This window comes from Cottoperca gobio, unplaced genomic scaffold (genome assembly GCF_900634415.1).
Source record: "Cottoperca gobio unplaced genomic scaffold, fCotGob3.1 fCotGob3_382arrow_ctg1, whole genome shotgun sequence".
NCBI lineage: Eukaryota > Metazoa > Chordata > Actinopteri > Perciformes > Bovichtidae > Cottoperca > Cottoperca gobio.
The window spans coordinates 14,620-32,027 of NW_021166975.1; the positions used below are offsets into that span (position 1 = coordinate 14,620).

Consider the following 17,408-nt stretch of genomic DNA (forward strand, 5'->3'; position numbering starts at 1 on the left):
TTTTAATGCCAGGTGCTTGGTCTCCAGGTGCCGAAGCCGTTTTGAAGGCTTCGTTGCCTCATTTGCGAGCCTGTGTTTTATGCAGAGCGGCGCATGAGAATCACCTGTAGTGATAAACTCACATTTTAAGTAGGACTCCTGATATTGTCTTCTAAATGCAGCTTTCCTTTTCTAGGAAGTCGTAGAAGTCTTCTTCTTCTTCTGTCTCCTCATTGGGTCTTTTCCCATTTTTCAAAAAAGCTATTGAAAACGTTTGATTTCTACCCACTCATTGTTGCTTGTGGGCTTCATTTTTGATGTAAAGTATCACGTGAATGAAACGAGCGTCTTGACATGTGTCAAGAGACACAGACGGATGTATCCGGTGATTTTTCAAAATATAACCAGATGACCTGGTTGGGGACCAGGTTGGTTGTTTTAACCATCTCATAATCTGTCCAGCGAGGTGTGTAAAATGTTATATTAGGCGTAGGGAAACTACAAGGCGCCTGATATCATTTTCTTCTACAATATCCAAAATAGATTCTATCCAGCTTCAGATTATATCCGTAACATGTCCATGTTCATGCAATAGTCTGTTATTGTTTTTTGCTAGATGCTTATGTTCTGTATGTTCAGTACTAGGAACCTGCAATTACTTTGTTGACCTGTTGGGGGCAGCGAAAAGAAGTTGTGAACACAGCACAACATATCTCCAGCCTTGAAAGTAACATGGTGAACTTGTTAGTAAACAGTTGCCTATTTAGCAGCACTTGCATTAGGAACAACATTATCATTCATTTGGGGTCGTGTTAGTGTCCACGTAATGCATGTAAGTCCAATATTCACTTTCCTTTAGCTCTGTTTTTGGTCTCTTTATCAACCTGAGGAAAGTATCCGGATGTTTAGCAGGTAAATACTTCACTATGTTCACTAGCTAACTTAACATTAGTTGCTAGCTCTGTGTCTGTCTGCCTTTAGGTGCTGAACAATGGCAGAATTAAATTCTTAAGAAAGAGGAAACCATCAAGGACCTACCCCGGATAAATCAGGTAATAATCCATGTTGTGTTTGTTGACTGAAGAAAACAGATTCTTCCTGGAGTGGCTTTAAAAAGAGATTTAACTTTACACTTTCACAATAAAATATGTGATATGTCAAATTATCTGATGAAGTTTTTTCTTCTATCTCAGCCTCAGTTCGTCCAGTTCTCTAAGACCCTGTACAACATCTTTCATGGTGATCCAGAGGAAGAGTCTCTGTACCGAGCCGTGGCCCATGTGACCAGCCTTCTCCTGAGGATGGAAGAGGTGGGACGGAGGCTGCAGGAGCCGAGCAGCCCGTACGAGTCCACGAGGCTGTTCATGCAGGTTGTCCGTTTATATATTTTATTTTTGTATCACTCACTCTGTCAAGCGTCTTTGAGTTTCTAGAAAAGCGCTATACAAATCTAATGTATTATTATTGTTATTATTATTATGCAGCAGTTTGTTATTATTTTTTGCTCAATTCTTATGTTCTCTATGTTCAGTACTAGGAACCTGCAATTACTTTGTTGGCCTTTTGGGGGCAGTGAAAATGAAAGTTACGTATGTAACTATGGTTCTATGAATCCTGGATGACCGTCTTGTGCATTCGCAGGTCGAATATTTATATCAACAAAGTCACGTTTGACCTCGGATGACCACGGTCAAGTAAAAGATCCGGTGTCATCGACAAGATCAGTCCTATAGAATCTTCTCGCAAAATCACGACCTTTCCTCCCCGTCTCCTACAGGTGGGTCAAACTGTGCAAATTGGATAGGCCGACAAGACCCCAGATATCCCCCAGACTCCCGACTGAAACAAAGCCTCAAGACAATTTCTGGTCGAACATTTATGTTCTTACATACACCTGACACATGTCAGGTTGAAGAATTTGTTCTTAATGACTTGCCTGGTTAAAAAAAGGTCAAATTAAACAGAAACAAGTGTGTTTCAGTTTGTCAGTTGTACTTAGTTGACACTAACAAAAGGAGGACTCTTCACATGAGAGCAACGAGGCGTCAAAGACAAACTAACAAAAAAAGACCCCAAACTAAACAGTTCAAAATCAAACTCGGGGTGAAAACTTGACAAAAGAACACATAAAACAGCGCCAGGGCACCCTAACGTGCCTAACAGAAAACGCTGGAACAGCTTCTCAACAATTAATGAGCCAAAGGTAAACCTAGATCCAACACAGGATACAGAACACAGAGTTCAACCGATGATGGACAATATAACAGAGTCTAGGAACCACACACACGAGTACATAGCCAGGCACTTGTAGTCACTGGTCTCTCCAGTGCGCCTCGGATTGGAGAGCCAGAACAGGTGCACTCCAATCACATCCGGTCTTCGCCAAGGTGGGAGGAGAGGACCGGCGTTGCGGCCAATCAGAGGCCGGGGACCCCACATCCTAATCTGCATACATAACTGGGAGCAAGGTGCATGCATCTACAGAATAATCCCTGCAGATAAATAAAGCAGACGGCATTGGCCGTGGCCGTAACAGAATAGATGTAATGAAAACAAAATACACACTTGCTAAAGCAATGTAGGTTGCAACCTCCTTCTCAGTTTCCATTGTTGAGTGAACTCAGCTGTGGAGAGTCACTGAGACGCAGAGAATATTCTTTGTTTATTCAGCTGAGTGATACAGAATACATTCTTCCCAATTTCTCACAAATTAATAAATGTATCTGTTTCGGCCTGAAACAATCTGAAGCACAAAGAACTGTTTTCACTTCAGCTTCTCTTTTCTTCTTCAGAAAAAACATGAAAAATGTTCCCCTTCCACATGTTGTACTTTTCTTAAAAGCTTCTCAAGAATGACTCCTCTAACTTGTTTAAGCTCAGTAACTAATGCCATTTCAAGATATGTCTGGTGTGTCTTACACATTTGGTAATTAATGTTTGTGTTACTGATCTTGTATGAATTATTTAGAAACCTTTAAAAGAATGAAGCCAATGTTTTTATTTCAAGTGTTCTTCAAATGAAGTCAGTATTTGGGAAATGCTTTGGCTTGGATTTTCAGAAGGAAGTATTTTATCTTGATGGTTCAAAAGCCTTTAACTTGAGTTTACCCACGTTGAACTTATACGTACTGTAGGGGTCACAAGTTGCAGTTTGGTCATTTGTTTGTTTTTATAACTTTTCATCAATGAACATAATGTCTTTGCACCAGAACCTTTTTGCTTCCGGGGATGTAGACGGCAAAGGGGTGGATGCCAAGCTGCAGCATCCTCTGTGCGTTGCCTGGGCTCCTGAACACAGCCTGCTCTATGTGGCCGACTCCTACAACCACAAGGTAACCGTTGCCTGTCACACGGCTATAGTTCAAAGTTAGAGCGTCCTCACATTTGCAACTTCTGTCATCATAAAGGGTTTCTTTAGTGATGTTTTTGATCTATAAACCATACACGGAACATACAGGACTTGACCTTTTTTTGCCTGTGTACTTTTGTTCAGATCAAGGTGGTGGATCCAAAGGTAAAGCAGTGCAGCACATTAGCAGGGACTGGAGAGGCTGCAGATACTGTGGGCCCTGAATTTAAGAAATCCTGCTTCAATGAACCTGGAGGAATCTGTGTTGGCGACAATGGCAAGCTTCTCTATGTGGCAGATACCAACAACCACCAAGTCAAAGTGCTGGACCTGTCCACCAAGACCGTTTCACTGGTGTGTATGTGTGTGTGAGGAAAAAGCTCACTTCCAACCTTGAGAAAGCCCTTTTTCATTTTCTCCAAGTGTGTAATTAAACCCTCCTGAAAGCTAGAAGAGTTTGGCTAAAAAGTTACAAAGAAGAACATCACAGGTGTCAATAACTTTTCCCTTGCTCCTCTTTAATCCAAATCTCTTGCTTGTCCAGTTCCCCATCTCCACGGACTACATGGACTCGGTACCTTCAAAGCCTTCAGGTACTGCCAAAGCCCCCACGCTGCCTAAATCCGCTGCCAGGAAAGAAATGCCACCAGTGGCAGTGTCAGCAGGCCAGGCTCTTGTCATGTCGCTCACCCTGACGCTTCCAGAAGGAACCAAACTCACTGAAGAGGCCCCCAGCTGCTGGGCTCTCTCCGCTGAGGGTAAGAAACAGTTCAATTCATTGTTACTAAAGTCATGCCTGTAAAACATTTATTCAGATTTGAAGTACTTTTGACTTCATATCCGAAAGGCACCTTGTTTCACACTGTTTCAACATGTGGTTGCAGTTACAATGAAAACCTTTTTGAATTTGCTGCTTGCTTTAGGAAAGTGCTTTTGTCTCTCCAGTTGCACAAACTCTGTGCAAGGCATGGTTCCTTCATATTTAGCACAGGGCCTGTCATTGAAAAAAATAATGGAAGTGAATGATGCTTAACCTTCATGTTTTTTTTCGACTGTACAACAAGTAACTCTCACTCTGCCGGCCCACGCCTGGAGTTTATATTTCTCAGCTGAGGGAGGGAAGAATATTTTCAGGGACTCTTTTAAAACACCAGCAGGGCATGGGCATTTCAATATATGAATTCTACTGCTCGATAACATTCAAAAGACTTCTTTTCAACATTCTCAAATTGTAATCAACAGCAGTCTGACCCCCACGGCCGAGTGAAGCGATTTGAGATACGGTGTTAGTGACGGGTGATGGTCCATTCATAAAGGCTCTGTCACACATATCCGTATGACAGAAACGTATGCGTCCAACTTTTCTTTGAATCGGAAAAGTGAACATATACAGAAACGCATGTCTAACCTGTTGATATCGTATCACTTACTGATACAAAATGTATCAGACGAATACCCAACAAATGCATAACGTATACAAAAATATGGCGTATACAAAATATTGGCAATACGCTGGTGTACGTTGATGTAAGGTATAAGTAGTATTCGTTAAGAGCAGGCGGTGAATACTTACCTACGTAAATATAGTACGTAAATACCTACGTGAATACGTTAGAGCAGGGGTGGGGAACCATCAATCTTTTTTTTTTTTTTACAACATCCTTTGAGGGCCATACTAATTATTGAACTCATAACCTCTGCAAACCTTTTTTAAGATGCAGCCCATTCATTTCACCTTTATGCTGTGCAAAAAAGCTACTTTTTTTATCCATGTATCTTTGTTTCACCAGAAATCCTTTATTAGTCCCACAACGGGGAAATGTATATTGTCACAGCAAAAGAACATATGAAGTAAAAAGGCAGTACACAATAATTAAATAGAATAAAAATAATATAAGTACCAAGAGGTTGATAGAAAATAAAGTGAATATTGCACAGTGTGTTCTTGGTGTGGTGGTCTACCTCTCTATCTGTCCATGTTTGTATGTTCCGCTCTGCAGAGAGCTGCTTGTTGGGCCAAACTCCGCCGAAGAACGTTAACTTTATCCAAACGCACTCGTCCTTTCAGCTCGTGCAGTTCGGCATGTTTCGTGCAGTAATGACGCTCGAGATTATTTTTCATCACCACAAGTACGTCCGCACAAACTAGATCCACTGGCCTTTTACTTCCACAAAGAAATAATCGGTCGTCCATTTCTCCTGGAAAGTGCGACATTCCGCGTCCAGCTTTCTGTTTTACACTCGCCATGCTGCGTTCGCTGATGTCAATGACAGTCTCGTTTTTTGACATGACCACGTGATGACACGTTCTGCTCGTATTGTGTTTAGGGACCCTGACCTTGGCCAGGAAAAACAGTCAGTCGGCAGTTTAAAAATATTGCCGTCTAGTTTTTTTTGCGGGCGTTTTACGAATTACCTCGAGGGCCGGATCAAATGTTCTCGCGGGCCGTATACGGCCTGGAGGCCGGAGGTTCCCCACCCCTGCGTTAGAGGTACGTTAGATATAGGCTACGTTGGTCGACTGAATCCTACAGCCAATTTATTGATAACGAGTGGATACCCTATTCGTAACCCAGCCATAAAGGTTCCCGACCCCTGCAGTAAGGGGAGGGAGGGGTAGAAGATTGCCACAGTTGGCCCACAAAGAAAGGGAGTAGAGAAGGGAGCTGTGGAGAGTTCCCACAGTTGCAGGTGTTAGATAAACATAAAAAACAACAGTGAGGAGAGGGAGAAGATTCACACATTTGGGATAAACACAAGAAGAATATGGGAATAAGATAAAGTTACAGAGATATGCTGGGAAAGACAGAAGTTCATTGAACCAAGTTTTAAACCATAAGAATATAAGATGGACATATGAAATTGTCCATTACACCACCCTCGCTCTTTTATATATGTTCAATGGGCTTTTGAAAGGCCAATATTGTAGAGGACTCCATTTAGCAGTGCTCGGACTTCAGCCACTCCAGTGCATATCTAGTACACGTGGGTGCACCTTGCCGCGCTCAACCGTAAATTTAGATGCAAGACAAATATTTTCATAACATACACATCTGCCCTTTCACAACATGACGCATCGTAAAACTGAGGATTGATCTCGTTTTGTTTCAATAACGGACTAAAATATCTCAACAACTGGTAGACAGATTGCCGTTACATTTTGTGCGGACAGTCGTGGTCCCCAGATGATCTCTTAAACCTTCTAGCGCCACCATCAGGTCAACACTTGACTTTGTTTAGTGCTAAATTGCAAATGTTAGTGTGCTGCATGGTAAACATTATACCTGCTTATATTAGCATGTTAGCATTCTCATTGCGAGCATGACGACGTTAGCATTTAGCTAAGTACCGCTAGCCTAGTTTTGTGGACAAGACTTTGTGTTTCTTTATTCGCTACATTGTATCAGACTGTTGATTTAAATTATGTTTCCTGTTTTTCACGAATGGCTGCTAGAAAATTAAGTGGTTACTGGTGACATTGTGGCTCTGTCGAAGCCGCTGTCAATCTCAACCAGACTTCCAGCCGTTATAAAGGACTTAAACAGCAATCCAAGCCTCACTTTGGTTGTGTGGGTGTACTACTGTATGGAAACCGGTAAAGCGTGTCTGATGAAGCCATCTTCCTTCACCCAGCCTCTTCAAATAGAGGAGAGGAAGAAATCACCGTGGTGTTGGCTCATGCCTTCTGAAACCTCCTCCCTGTCTTAGTCACAATAGTCACAGAATCAACACTTTCTGTGGTGTTGAAACGTCAGTTTTACTCCTCAGTTCAGCTAAACCCAGCTGCTGTTTTGTTTATATTCGTAGAAGAAAAAGAAAACACAGATTGTTTCTGAGTGCCACTTTGGACAAAAATGCAATTCCTACAAAGCAGATTTCCAGTGGAATTTCATTTGAAACTAACAGATTAAAATAAAACACTGTGAGAAATAAATATGTTGATGTAGCTTGTTCTGAAGCATGGGATTTATTACTAATACATAATGTCAAGCATTTTATGATCGTAAGGTCTAAAGTTTTTCACTTCATGTGACTTTTTTGTTGAATAAACTCGTGCCACTTAATCTCAAACAAGGGAGTTTTCCAAAAAAGGTGAGACTTTAAAAAAATATTGGTAAATTAATGTCAACTCTGTGGAGCTAAATAAAACATTTTCCCTTCCGATGTGTGTAGAACTGACTTGGAGGTGAATGAAAAAAAAGTAATTTGCCACGTTAAATTTACATTTGATGAATTAATGCTGTGATAACTTGAAACATCAGTCATCTGAGGTTCAGTATTTCCCCAAGGTTGACTGATTGTGGTTGGGGGGCAAATGGGCCATAAATAAACTAGGTAAATAAAATACTTTGTTTCATTTTTCAGGGGGGGGGGGGGGGCAGGCTGCACCCCAAGGCAATGGTAGGGGAAACACTGAGGTTGATGTGAATACAAACACAGTCTGACAAACTGTAACATTTCCTGATCTGTGCGATGAATGATGAATGATCCGTTAATAAATACATTTTACTGCTGTCTTTCTTACCTCCGGCACTGGGTATGTTTTGGAAAAGATGCATGTCCGTAGAAGAAATTGCACTAAAGTATATCTGTGCCAAGTTTTATGACCGGTAAGAAAGAAAGGTTTATGTTTGATCAATGATCACAATAGATCTTAGAACATGAGTATTGACTGAACACTTCTTCGCTGCACATCAGTTTAATACAATTACAGTCACAAATAAGTAAATATAACATGTGAATGTATGTCAACATATCTACTTTTTGTAGAAAATGGCAAGAAACATATTAGTAGTCACATGTAGTCACATATAGTCACATGTTCCAACTGCAGTAAACATGTTGCTTGTATACAAAACAACTCAAGTTCTCTTTATCAGCCACAAATATGGAAAATCATCATTATCAGAAATATAAGTAAGTGCAAAACAAATTTGAACATTAATTAATCTGCAAGTCGACACTTCAGAAAATGCAAGAGCAGTTTTGTAGACTGTTTTACAAACACAGAATTGTGGACGTAGCATCCATTAATTTATTTTCAAAGTTGTATCCATCACACACAAACTCATAGTGAGTTTATATAAGTGTCACAGAGAAACTCATTCACCATAAGAGCCATTTATATCCTTTAAAGCCTGTTTGTGATTGACTCTCACAGGTTCTACATTTACAAACCTGTCCCTGCACGCTCTCAAATCTTGACTTGAAAATTGTTCACTGCTATAATCTGTTAAGTGGTCACTCAATAGTTTTGTCCCCAATAGTCTACCATACACATGCAAATATTTTCACAAGCCAATGCATGTTGATCCTGAGTCTTAGATACAAATGCAGAAGATCCTTAGATATTCAGGTCATCCAGCCTGGAGATGTTCCTCTCCTTCACATCATCTTCCCCTACTTTGTCTTTTCTCTCCACAGCCATATTGTCTCTGTTCTGCTTGTAAACCACGTTGCTGTTGTGGGGGCTGTAGGGGCTGTAGGCAGAGTTCAGTTCTACCATGCTGCACTTGGAGTCCGTGGGGAAAGGTTCAGGCACTGCGGAATGACCAGCAAAGTAGTTATAGTTTACAGTTTGGGGCTCAGTCAGGGCCTTGGGAGCCTCGTCTGCAGCCTGTGATCGTCTGTAACGAAGGCCCTGGTGGCACTTTTTGAAACCTAGATGGTATATTTCCACCAAGTTGAGCAGCAGGGAGATACAGGCCACAGCCAACATGAAGAATATGAAGACCGTCTTCTCAGTGGGTCGAGAGATGAAGCAGTTCACCACATTAGGGCAAGGCCAACGGTCACAGGTGTACATCGACTTGAGCTGGAAACCATACAGGAAGTACTGAGCTGCAATAAAGGTCACTTCGAACAGGCTCTTGAAAATAATGTTGAAGACGTAGGTTCGCAGCAGTGCGCCTTTCAAACGCACATGGCCCAGGTTGTCTTTAACTGGGGCCTTCTTGGGTTTAGTGCCCTGTAACTGCTGGTGCTTTTCACTGTGCATGGCAAAGTCCTTCTCTTTCTGTTTCTCCTTTTCCTCCATGCGGACCAGATGAAGAATGTGGGCCAGATAAATGAGAGTTGGCGTTGAGACAAAGATGATCTGCATCGACCAGAAGCGGATGTGAGAAATTGGGAAGGTCTTATCATAGCAGACGTTCTGACAACCGGGCTGCTTGGTGTCACACATGAAGCCAGACTGCTCACCGCCCCACACCTTCTCAGCGGCAGCACCCAACACCAGGATGCGGAAGATGAACAGCACTGTCAGCCAGACTTTGCCCACCACGGTGGAGTGTTCCTGGGCACTCTCCAGCAGGTTCCCCAACAAGTTCCAGTCCCCCATACTGGCTCACAAATATAGACTCAGTTGTATCCACAAAACCAGGAGATACAACTGTAAGGAGAGGGGGGGGAAATATTTTTTACTTGGATTAAATACATTTAATAAATTGGCAGACTCTGGCCTAGACTTTTAAACAGAATAAGTACAACATGTCCTGAAGCTACAATTCAGGCCCTTCCTTTGACATGGTTTGGCTGTGAAACTGATTTTATATCTTTTCCAACTTGTTAAACCTTCCAAAAATACATTACATACATAGAGAATTTAGATAGGAGATAACTGATTTTATATCTTTTCCAACTTGTTAAACCTTCCAAAAATACACTACATACATAGAGAATTTAGATAGGAGATAACTGATTTTATATCTTTTCCAACTTGCTAAACCTTCCAAAAATACACTACATACATAGAGAATTTAGATAGGAGATAACTGATTTTATATCTTTTCCAACTTGTTAAACCTTCCAAAAATACACTACATACATAGAGAATTTAGATAGGAGATAACTGATTTTCCTGGACACTCAGCGGCAACGGAAACAAGCTTGAAACAAGCCGTGAAGACAACAATGTTAAGTTGATATGGTGAACTTGTTAGCAAACAAAGTTGCCTATTTACACATCCAGCAGATACAGAGCGACATTAGCGTTACTTTGGAGTTGTGCTAGCAGCTTTGATTTTGGTCCCCACTAACTTCTGAGGAAGATATCTGGATATTTAGCTAGGCATACACCGATTTATTACCGAACACTTAGTGTGTTCATGGTTTTGTGCTGGGCAGAACAGCTGCCTACTGCGTCAGATAACGAGGCTGTGAGAGTTGAAAATGAACCTAAACAGTAATGATGAGACGTGATCACAGACACATGTTTCCCCTCATTATCAGAAAGCTTGGCCTTTGGAAAAGCACATTTGACTTCGGACATAACAATGGAAACCTCGAATATGGTCAGTAGAAATATTGCTTTATGAAATATTACTTAATTTGACTTTTGGCTTAACATCAAGCTATTACATCATGTCAGTACAGCGTGCTGCTGTGTACAGTCTTCAGGTTCATGGCAGGAAATGTTGATACAGTACTGCCCGTAGTTCCAGGTGGGAGTTATTTGAAGTTTTATACAAATGCTTTGTCACTGAGATTATAAACCACTGGATAAATCATGTCCATGTCAAACAGCGATGTACGGTATATTAAATGCTCCTTACTCAAGTTAAATGAATGGCTGTCACCTGGATCTAAGGTCACTTATATGTCCCTATAAGTCCCTTTGTACGGGTTTGAAATCTATGTGTTTTGTTAGTAGGAGCAGAGTTTCTGTTGGATCCAGGCCCCCCATAGTCGACACGAAGCCTCGACACGAAGCAGTCCACCGTGTTAGGACAGGGGTACGAGTCACACTTCACCAGCTGGATCATCTTGTAACCATGGTAGATCATGTAAAACAAATACATAAAGGTGACCTCAAAGACAATACGGAACAACAGGCTGATGACGTGAAGAATCCTCTTCAGCTGCATCCTGTCGTGTGATTAGATTGTGAGGGGGGGGATAGTCACCAGTTAATGAAGGATTAGTGTATTAAATACGTTTTAAGCATGTTTGATATTTGTAGTGAATCCTTTATGATGAAGAGGCACACAGATTGTTTTCCAAAAGGTTCACTAGAAACCAGCCCTTTGTATTGAACTAAACGTTACAGTGCAATAATTATTCAGCTAAATCGACTCTGAGCTAGAGGTCATGAGAATTCTCTGATTTATGGAAATCTATGAAGGAAACATCTCTAATTCTGACACCAAGCCCTCGGTGGGAACTCGTCTGTCCCTCTGGAAGAAGCTTCCTGTTTAATAATCTGCAACATCTTTTCTCCCCCTTCCTGCAGAGTAAGTTTGACAACCTGTACGGCTGCAGGGAGAGTCTGATCGACGGCATCAAGAGAGCCACTGATGTGATGATTGCCGGTAAAGTTGTCGTGGTGGCGGGCTACGGCGACGTGGGGAAAGGCGGCGTCCAGGCTCTGCGTGGGTTCGGAGCTCGCGTCATCGTCACCGAGATCGACCCCATCAACGCGCTGCAGGCCGCCATGGAAGGTAGTGGATGACGGCCAACACAATGATTTTAAACATCCTGAGAAGCTCAGCACTGTCAAGTTCTAGTCATGACTCTAAAAACTATATGATGATCCTCCCAGGCTCTATTATAGCTCATAAGTTGCAGCAGTTCTGAGGTTGATTTTCATTTTGTTGCACAGATTTGATGCCAAATTGATTAATTTCAACTCAAGAATTGATAAATTGTCAAATATTTGCTCGCCTGCCACATTAACACACAAAGACTGATAGAAAAGCTTGTGCTCGGTTTCTACGTTTCATGAGGCTGTGATTATCCGTGAGGGGACTAACTTCACAACACATGAATACAATGGGGCTCATTGGCTCCATAAGAGTCTCCGCTTTCCTCAGTCATATCCAATTTATATAATTAATGTAATTATGTAATTAGTTGAGGGACCCCAGTCTGCAGAAACCAACAGGCTACAATAACAACCGTCGGTATGTCTGTAAAGAGGAGACTCGTGGGTCTCCGTAGAACCCATTTTTATTGAGGTATGTTGAGACGTGAGGTCGAGGGACCCCTTTTGAAAGCAGCCAGATATTCCACTTTTGGAGCGTTATTTAGCATCCTCCACAACAAGGTTGGCGCCAATGGATTCCTTCGGTTTCCCAGCTTTAAACGGAGCCTGCTGCAGAGACGTAATGTTGGCTGGACTTTTAAGATTCAAATCTTGCCTCCAGCTCGAGCTGTCAAGATTGTATCAAACATCTTCAATCTGCACAAGTCATGACATACAGAAAACTTGCTCATTATATACCGTAATTTCCGGACTATAAGCCGCGACTTTTTCCCCATTTTTCGACCCTGCGGCTTATATAACGGTGCGACTTATCTATGGATTTTTACACCTATCGGCCACTAGGGGAACTCCTAAATCTATGGAATATTACAGGTTACAGTCCACCGGATGCCGCCAAAGAGCGCGAAAAGTAGCAAAAAGTAAAAGTGAACCGCGAGTGGTACGAGAGACAGACGGACATTAGAGAGACACAATCATTATGGAAAAAAAACGTAGAAATGCATATGATGCAGCTTTTAAGTTAAAGGCAATAAATCTGGCAGTAAACGGAGGAAATAGAGCTGCTGCACGTACTCTTGGCATCGATGAGGCAATGGTGAGACGTTGGAGACGCCAGCGGGAAGAACTGTCTCAATGCAAAAAGTCAAAAAAAGCTTTCAGAGGTAACAAAAGCCGATGGCCCGAACTTGAAGACTTTCTTGAAGATTGGGTGAACACACAGAGAACAGACGGCCGAGGTGTTTCCACCGTGCAGATCCGACTGAAGGCCAAAACAGTCGCCACCGAAATGAAAATTGAACATTTTAGAGGTGGACCATCCTGGTGTTTCCGATTTATGAGGCGAAAGGGACTGTCCATCAGGGCGCGGACGACTGTGTGTCAGCAACTCCCTCCCGACTACCAGGAAAAAATAACAAACTTCGGCGAATTCACACAAAGAATGATAAAGGAATATTCCATCGGACCGGACCAGATCATAAATATGGATGAAGTGCCTTTGACGTTTGACCTGCCTCTCACTAGGACTGTTAACAAGAAAGGTGAGTCGTCCATCACGTTGAGAACCACTGGCCACGAGAGAACGAATTTCACTTGTGTTCTTGGCTGCACAGCATCTGGATTAAAGCTTCCGCCAATGGTGATTTTTAAGCGGATTACAATGCCAAAAGAAAAGATCCCAAACGGCATATCCTTTAAAGTCAACAAGAAAGGGTGGATGCTGGAAAGCGTAATGAAGGAGTGGCTGAATGAGTGCTACGTCAAGCGCCTTGGAGGATACTTTCGCAAAGAAAAAGCTTTGCTTGTTTTGGACAGCATGAGGGCCCATATAACGGATTCAGTTAAAGCAGCCATCAAGAGCACAAACTCCATTCCAGTTGTGATTCCTGGGGGCACAACGAAACATCTGCAGCCACTCGACATCAGTGTCAACCGTGCGTTCAAAGTGGCACTACGCGCTCAGTGGGAGGCGTGGATGACTAGTGGCGACAAATCCTTCACCAAAACTGGGCGCATGCGAAAGGCAACTTTCGCTCAAGTTTGCGAGTGGATCCTGACAGCGTGGAGGAGTGTTAAAACATCCACGATCACCAACGGGTTCCGAAAGGCTGGAATGCTGCGTGGTGAAGAGGAGGACGCCGCCACAGCTGAGGCATTTCAGAGGCTGTTCGATTCCGACAGTGATGAAGAGGAGTTTGTTGGCAGTTTTGTTTTTAAATAAACACATGTTTCTCTCTTAAAAACATCTTCCCTGAGGCGTCGAGATGTTAGTGCACGATCTGAACCTCTGTTGCTCTGCAGGGTACGAGGTCACCACCATGGAAGAGGCGTCTAAGGAAGGAAACATCTTCGTCACCACCACCGGCTGTGAGGACATCATCGTGGGACAGTAAGTGACGTTTCTACTGGAACTGAAATGTTTATTATATTATATAGATGAACAACAAGCTGCACGTGTGTTTTACCTTCAGTCACTTTGAGAACATGAAGGACGACGCCATCGTGTGTAACATCGGACACTTTGACTGTGAGATCGACATGAGCTGGCTCATCAAACACGCTGCGGAGAAGATCAACATCAAGCCGCAGGTAGGAAAACCTTTAGAGCTTCGATTCAGAGTGTGTCTTCTGTGTTCTTGTTGGGCAACAATCTAACAGAAGCGGTAATCCTTCTCCTTCCTCAGGTCGATCGCTATCGTATGAAGAGCGGCCGTCACATCATCATCCTGGCCGAGGGCAGACTGGTCAACCTGGGCTGTGCCATGGGACACCCCTCCTTCGTCATGAGCAACTCCTTCACCAATCAGGTGAGTTTGTGAGCCAGAGAAGAGAAACGTTAGAGTAGGTCACGATGACCTCTTTATCTGGATGTATTGTCCCAGAAATAATTACAATAAACAACATCGTAAGACTTATTTGATGCCATTGATGAAATGATATATAATAATATAAGTAATAATGACGTTTTATTTAGAATATTCAGACGTTGGAATTGGAAAAGAAACATGAATAAAATAAAACCACACAACAAAACGATAAATGAAAATGACTCTCGTGCTCAGTTAACAAACGTACAATGCCCAGATCTTTATGAGTGAAATGATGTTCATCAAACAAACACTCCTGTAAACACAACGGGCAACAATGTCCATGTTTCGTACGATGAGTCGGTGACGTAATTTAAGTCACGAGCATCAAGGTTTTAATTCACAGCCTTGACTTGAAGACACTTGAGCTGCTTTATTAAACAGCTTCTGTCCCGATCACCTGTTCTCTCCTGTAGGTTCTGGCTCAGATCGAGTTGTGGAAGAACACGGACAAATATCCCCTCGGAGTCCACTTCCTGCCCAAGAAGGTGAGTCTCCACACGATGGTCAGGGCTTCTAATGCAGCGATCACCTGGACCAATGGGGCCATTTATATATGTATACTTCAGTGTTGTGGTTTGTTTCATGTGTAGTGAAGTAAAGACTCCTGCGTGTGACTCTTTGGCGTCCTGCTTCTCTGGCGACTCTTCCTCTCACAGTATTTTTATATCTGGAGGGAAGCGGGAAAAATTCTGAAGAGTTAAATACTAGAAGCGAGTTTATAAGTGTTGAGGTCGGAGTGATGATGATGATGGGAGAAGCCAGAGGCCACTTTAAAACGTGTGTGTGTGTGTGTGTGTGTGTGTGTGTGTGTGTGTGTGTGTGTGTGTGTGTGTGTGTGTGTGTGTGTGTGTGTGGTATTACAGTGTAAGAATGATATCAAAATAAAAGTGACCTAATAATACATTGATGATAAGAAATCTACCGGCTGCAAACTGTATTTCAAAGAACAAACTTGATAATAAAAAACACTTTATTAAAGAGAAATGTCGTTACTGAGGTCGAAGGTCAGCTCGGGACCTTTTTAGGATAAAACAAACAAACAGGATATGGATCAAGATTGGTGACTGAAAAAAAGAAGCTATTGAGTTCTGAAATCTTTGCTTTGAGGACGCTCTCGTCGTGTCTGTCAGTGAACTTAGAACGAGGTGAATTTCACTTAAGCCTGAAAAGCAGAGAGAAAAAGAAAGCAGTAAATCCAGATGTGATGTTTTTACGGAGCGTAGAATAGAGACCTGACATCGTGACATGAAACGGAAGGAGGGAGCTGCCGGTGCAGAGGATTTATTTAGTGCTTAACTGCACAACAAAGAAATGATATGGAGCTTTAAGGAGCGAAGATCTGCCAACACGGAACATCTCACTCCACACGAGTCCTTCATGCTGCAGGAAATACTCCTGCAAAGGGAACATTCAACCGGACCGCTTTACGGATCCATTAACTCGTCAGTCCGTCGATAAAGTTTGTTTAATCGTCGCTTGTCTCAAAATAAGAGTCAATGAAACAAATGTTTGAAAGAAAACATTTTGTAAATGTGTAGAAAAGGGTTAGGGTTGAAGTTTATCAAGTAAATAAGAACTCTACATGATTAAAATGATCATAACTTGCAGCCTGACTGAAAAATGTCTTGACTTTCTTCTTCATGTAATTATTTAGCATTTCTACGTTTTTCTAACGAGCTTTGCTTTCTGTCTCACAGTTGGATGAGCAGGTGGCAGCCGCCCACCTGGACAAACTGGGGGTGAAGCTGACGAAGCTGACAGACAAGCAGGCCAAGTACCTGGGTCTGCCCAGCGAGGGGCCCTTCAAACCAGACCACTATCGCTACTGAGCGTCCAGTCCAGCTGGGGAAGAGGAGGAGGAGGAAGAGGAGGTGTGGCTACCACGGTGTTGGTGTTTAGGTGTAGCTGTGTTTGGGTGGAGCACTTTGAGAGATTGGTTTCACTCTGGGCGCCATTTTGGATTCCAAATGTCAACTTTTCAGGGTCGCAGCGACGGCTTTGTGTTTGTTTCTTCACCTTTTTATAAATAGCATTCAATATCAAATGCTAGAAAACTATTTCTCGTGTTTATTTATTTGGCACCAACAACTTGAGATCAAACATCTCCCAAACAGCTGGTTTTGAATCACACATTTATGGTTGAAGAAGCTTTTACTCTGAGCACATATCTTCAGCCCTCCACCTCTTTCTTCCTCCATGCTTCTCACCAGCTTCTTCAGGGGCTGTTAAAGAGACTTCCTCTTATTGTTCGTCATTCCTTCTCCATTTATGGATTAAAATAAACCCTGATGCTTCTCTGAGCTCCTCTGTGTCTCGAGGTGGAAGATGATAAAACAGGTTTATCTTCTGAGTCTGTTTTAATGAATCAATACGTTAAGTGTGCAGAAGCACATGAACCTGTGAGCACTTAATGAAAGCTGCACCTGAACTGTGCCAGAAGATGTTCTGGGAGGGTTTACTAATCGGGTGGATCGGTAGAGTAAAGAAGAAGCACTGCTGCCAAAGGAACAACCAAAGCACATCATGTTTCCCCGGAGTTTTAAAGTCTTATTCTTTCTGTTCATTTTCTTTTGTGATTTGTATTTAATTTGACGTGAAGGGCCAAAACATGTGCGAACAACGGCCCCAAAACTTTTAACTTCTCACTGTAGCCAATCAGCGTGACGTTCTCAACGGTTACATCCTGAAATAAGAGTTCGACTGTAAACGATGGATTGAAAGTGTGACG

General features: G+C 42.4%; 2 protein-coding genes across 2 annotated transcripts; both read left to right on the forward strand.

Moving 5' to 3' along the window:
* Positions 1–959: 959 nt before the first annotated feature.
* Positions 960–9,894, forward strand: LOC115005863 (NHL repeat-containing protein 2-like). The gene is made up of 6 exons (XM_029427839.1): positions 960–1,031; positions 1,173–1,349; positions 3,189–3,311; positions 3,473–3,682; positions 3,873–4,086; positions 9,375–9,894. Exons 2-6 carry the CDS (start codon positions 1,281–1,283, stop codon positions 9,398–9,400), a joined length of 642 nt encoding a protein of 213 aa, XP_029283699.1. The 5' UTR covers positions 960–1,031; positions 1,173–1,280; the 3' UTR covers positions 9,401–9,894.
* Positions 9,511–16,541, forward strand: LOC115005865 (adenosylhomocysteinase B-like). The gene is made up of 8 exons (XM_029427840.1): positions 9,511–9,641; positions 10,980–11,061; positions 11,559–11,766; positions 14,112–14,199; positions 14,282–14,399; positions 14,495–14,617; positions 15,094–15,165; positions 16,378–16,541. Exons 1-8 carry the CDS (start codon positions 9,511–9,513, stop codon positions 16,507–16,509), a joined length of 954 nt encoding a protein of 317 aa, XP_029283700.1. The 3' UTR covers positions 16,510–16,541.
* The last annotated feature ends 867 nt before the right edge of the window (positions 16,542–17,408 follow it).

What these genes read in the sequence shown, in the direction of transcription:
- LOC115005863 (XM_029427839.1), top strand. Translation starts at nt 1,281, where the DNA reads ATGGAAGAGGTGGGACGGAGGCTGCAGGAGCCGAGCAGCCCGTACGAG. An exon ending in CCGACTCCTACAACCACAAG is followed by an intron (nt 3,312 to 3,472) that starts GTAACCGTTGCC and finishes ACTTTTGTTCAG; the next exon opens with ATCAAGGTGGTGGATCCAAA. An exon ending in CTGGGCTCTCTCCGCTGAGG is followed by an intron (nt 4,087 to 9,374) that starts GTAAGAAACAGT and finishes CATGCGGACCAG; the next exon opens with ATGAAGAATGTGGGCCAGAT.
- LOC115005865 (XM_029427840.1), top strand. Translation starts at nt 9,511, where the DNA reads ATGAAGCCAGACTGCTCACCGCCCCACACCTTCTCAGCGGCAGCACCC. An exon ending in TCCTGGGCACTCTCCAGCAG is followed by an intron (nt 9,642 to 10,979) that starts GTTCCCCAACAA and finishes TTTTGTTAGTAG; the next exon opens with GAGCAGAGTTTCTGTTGGAT. An exon ending in AGATCAACATCAAGCCGCAG is followed by an intron (nt 14,400 to 14,494) that starts GTAGGAAAACCT and finishes CTCCTTCCTCAG; the next exon opens with GTCGATCGCTATCGTATGAA.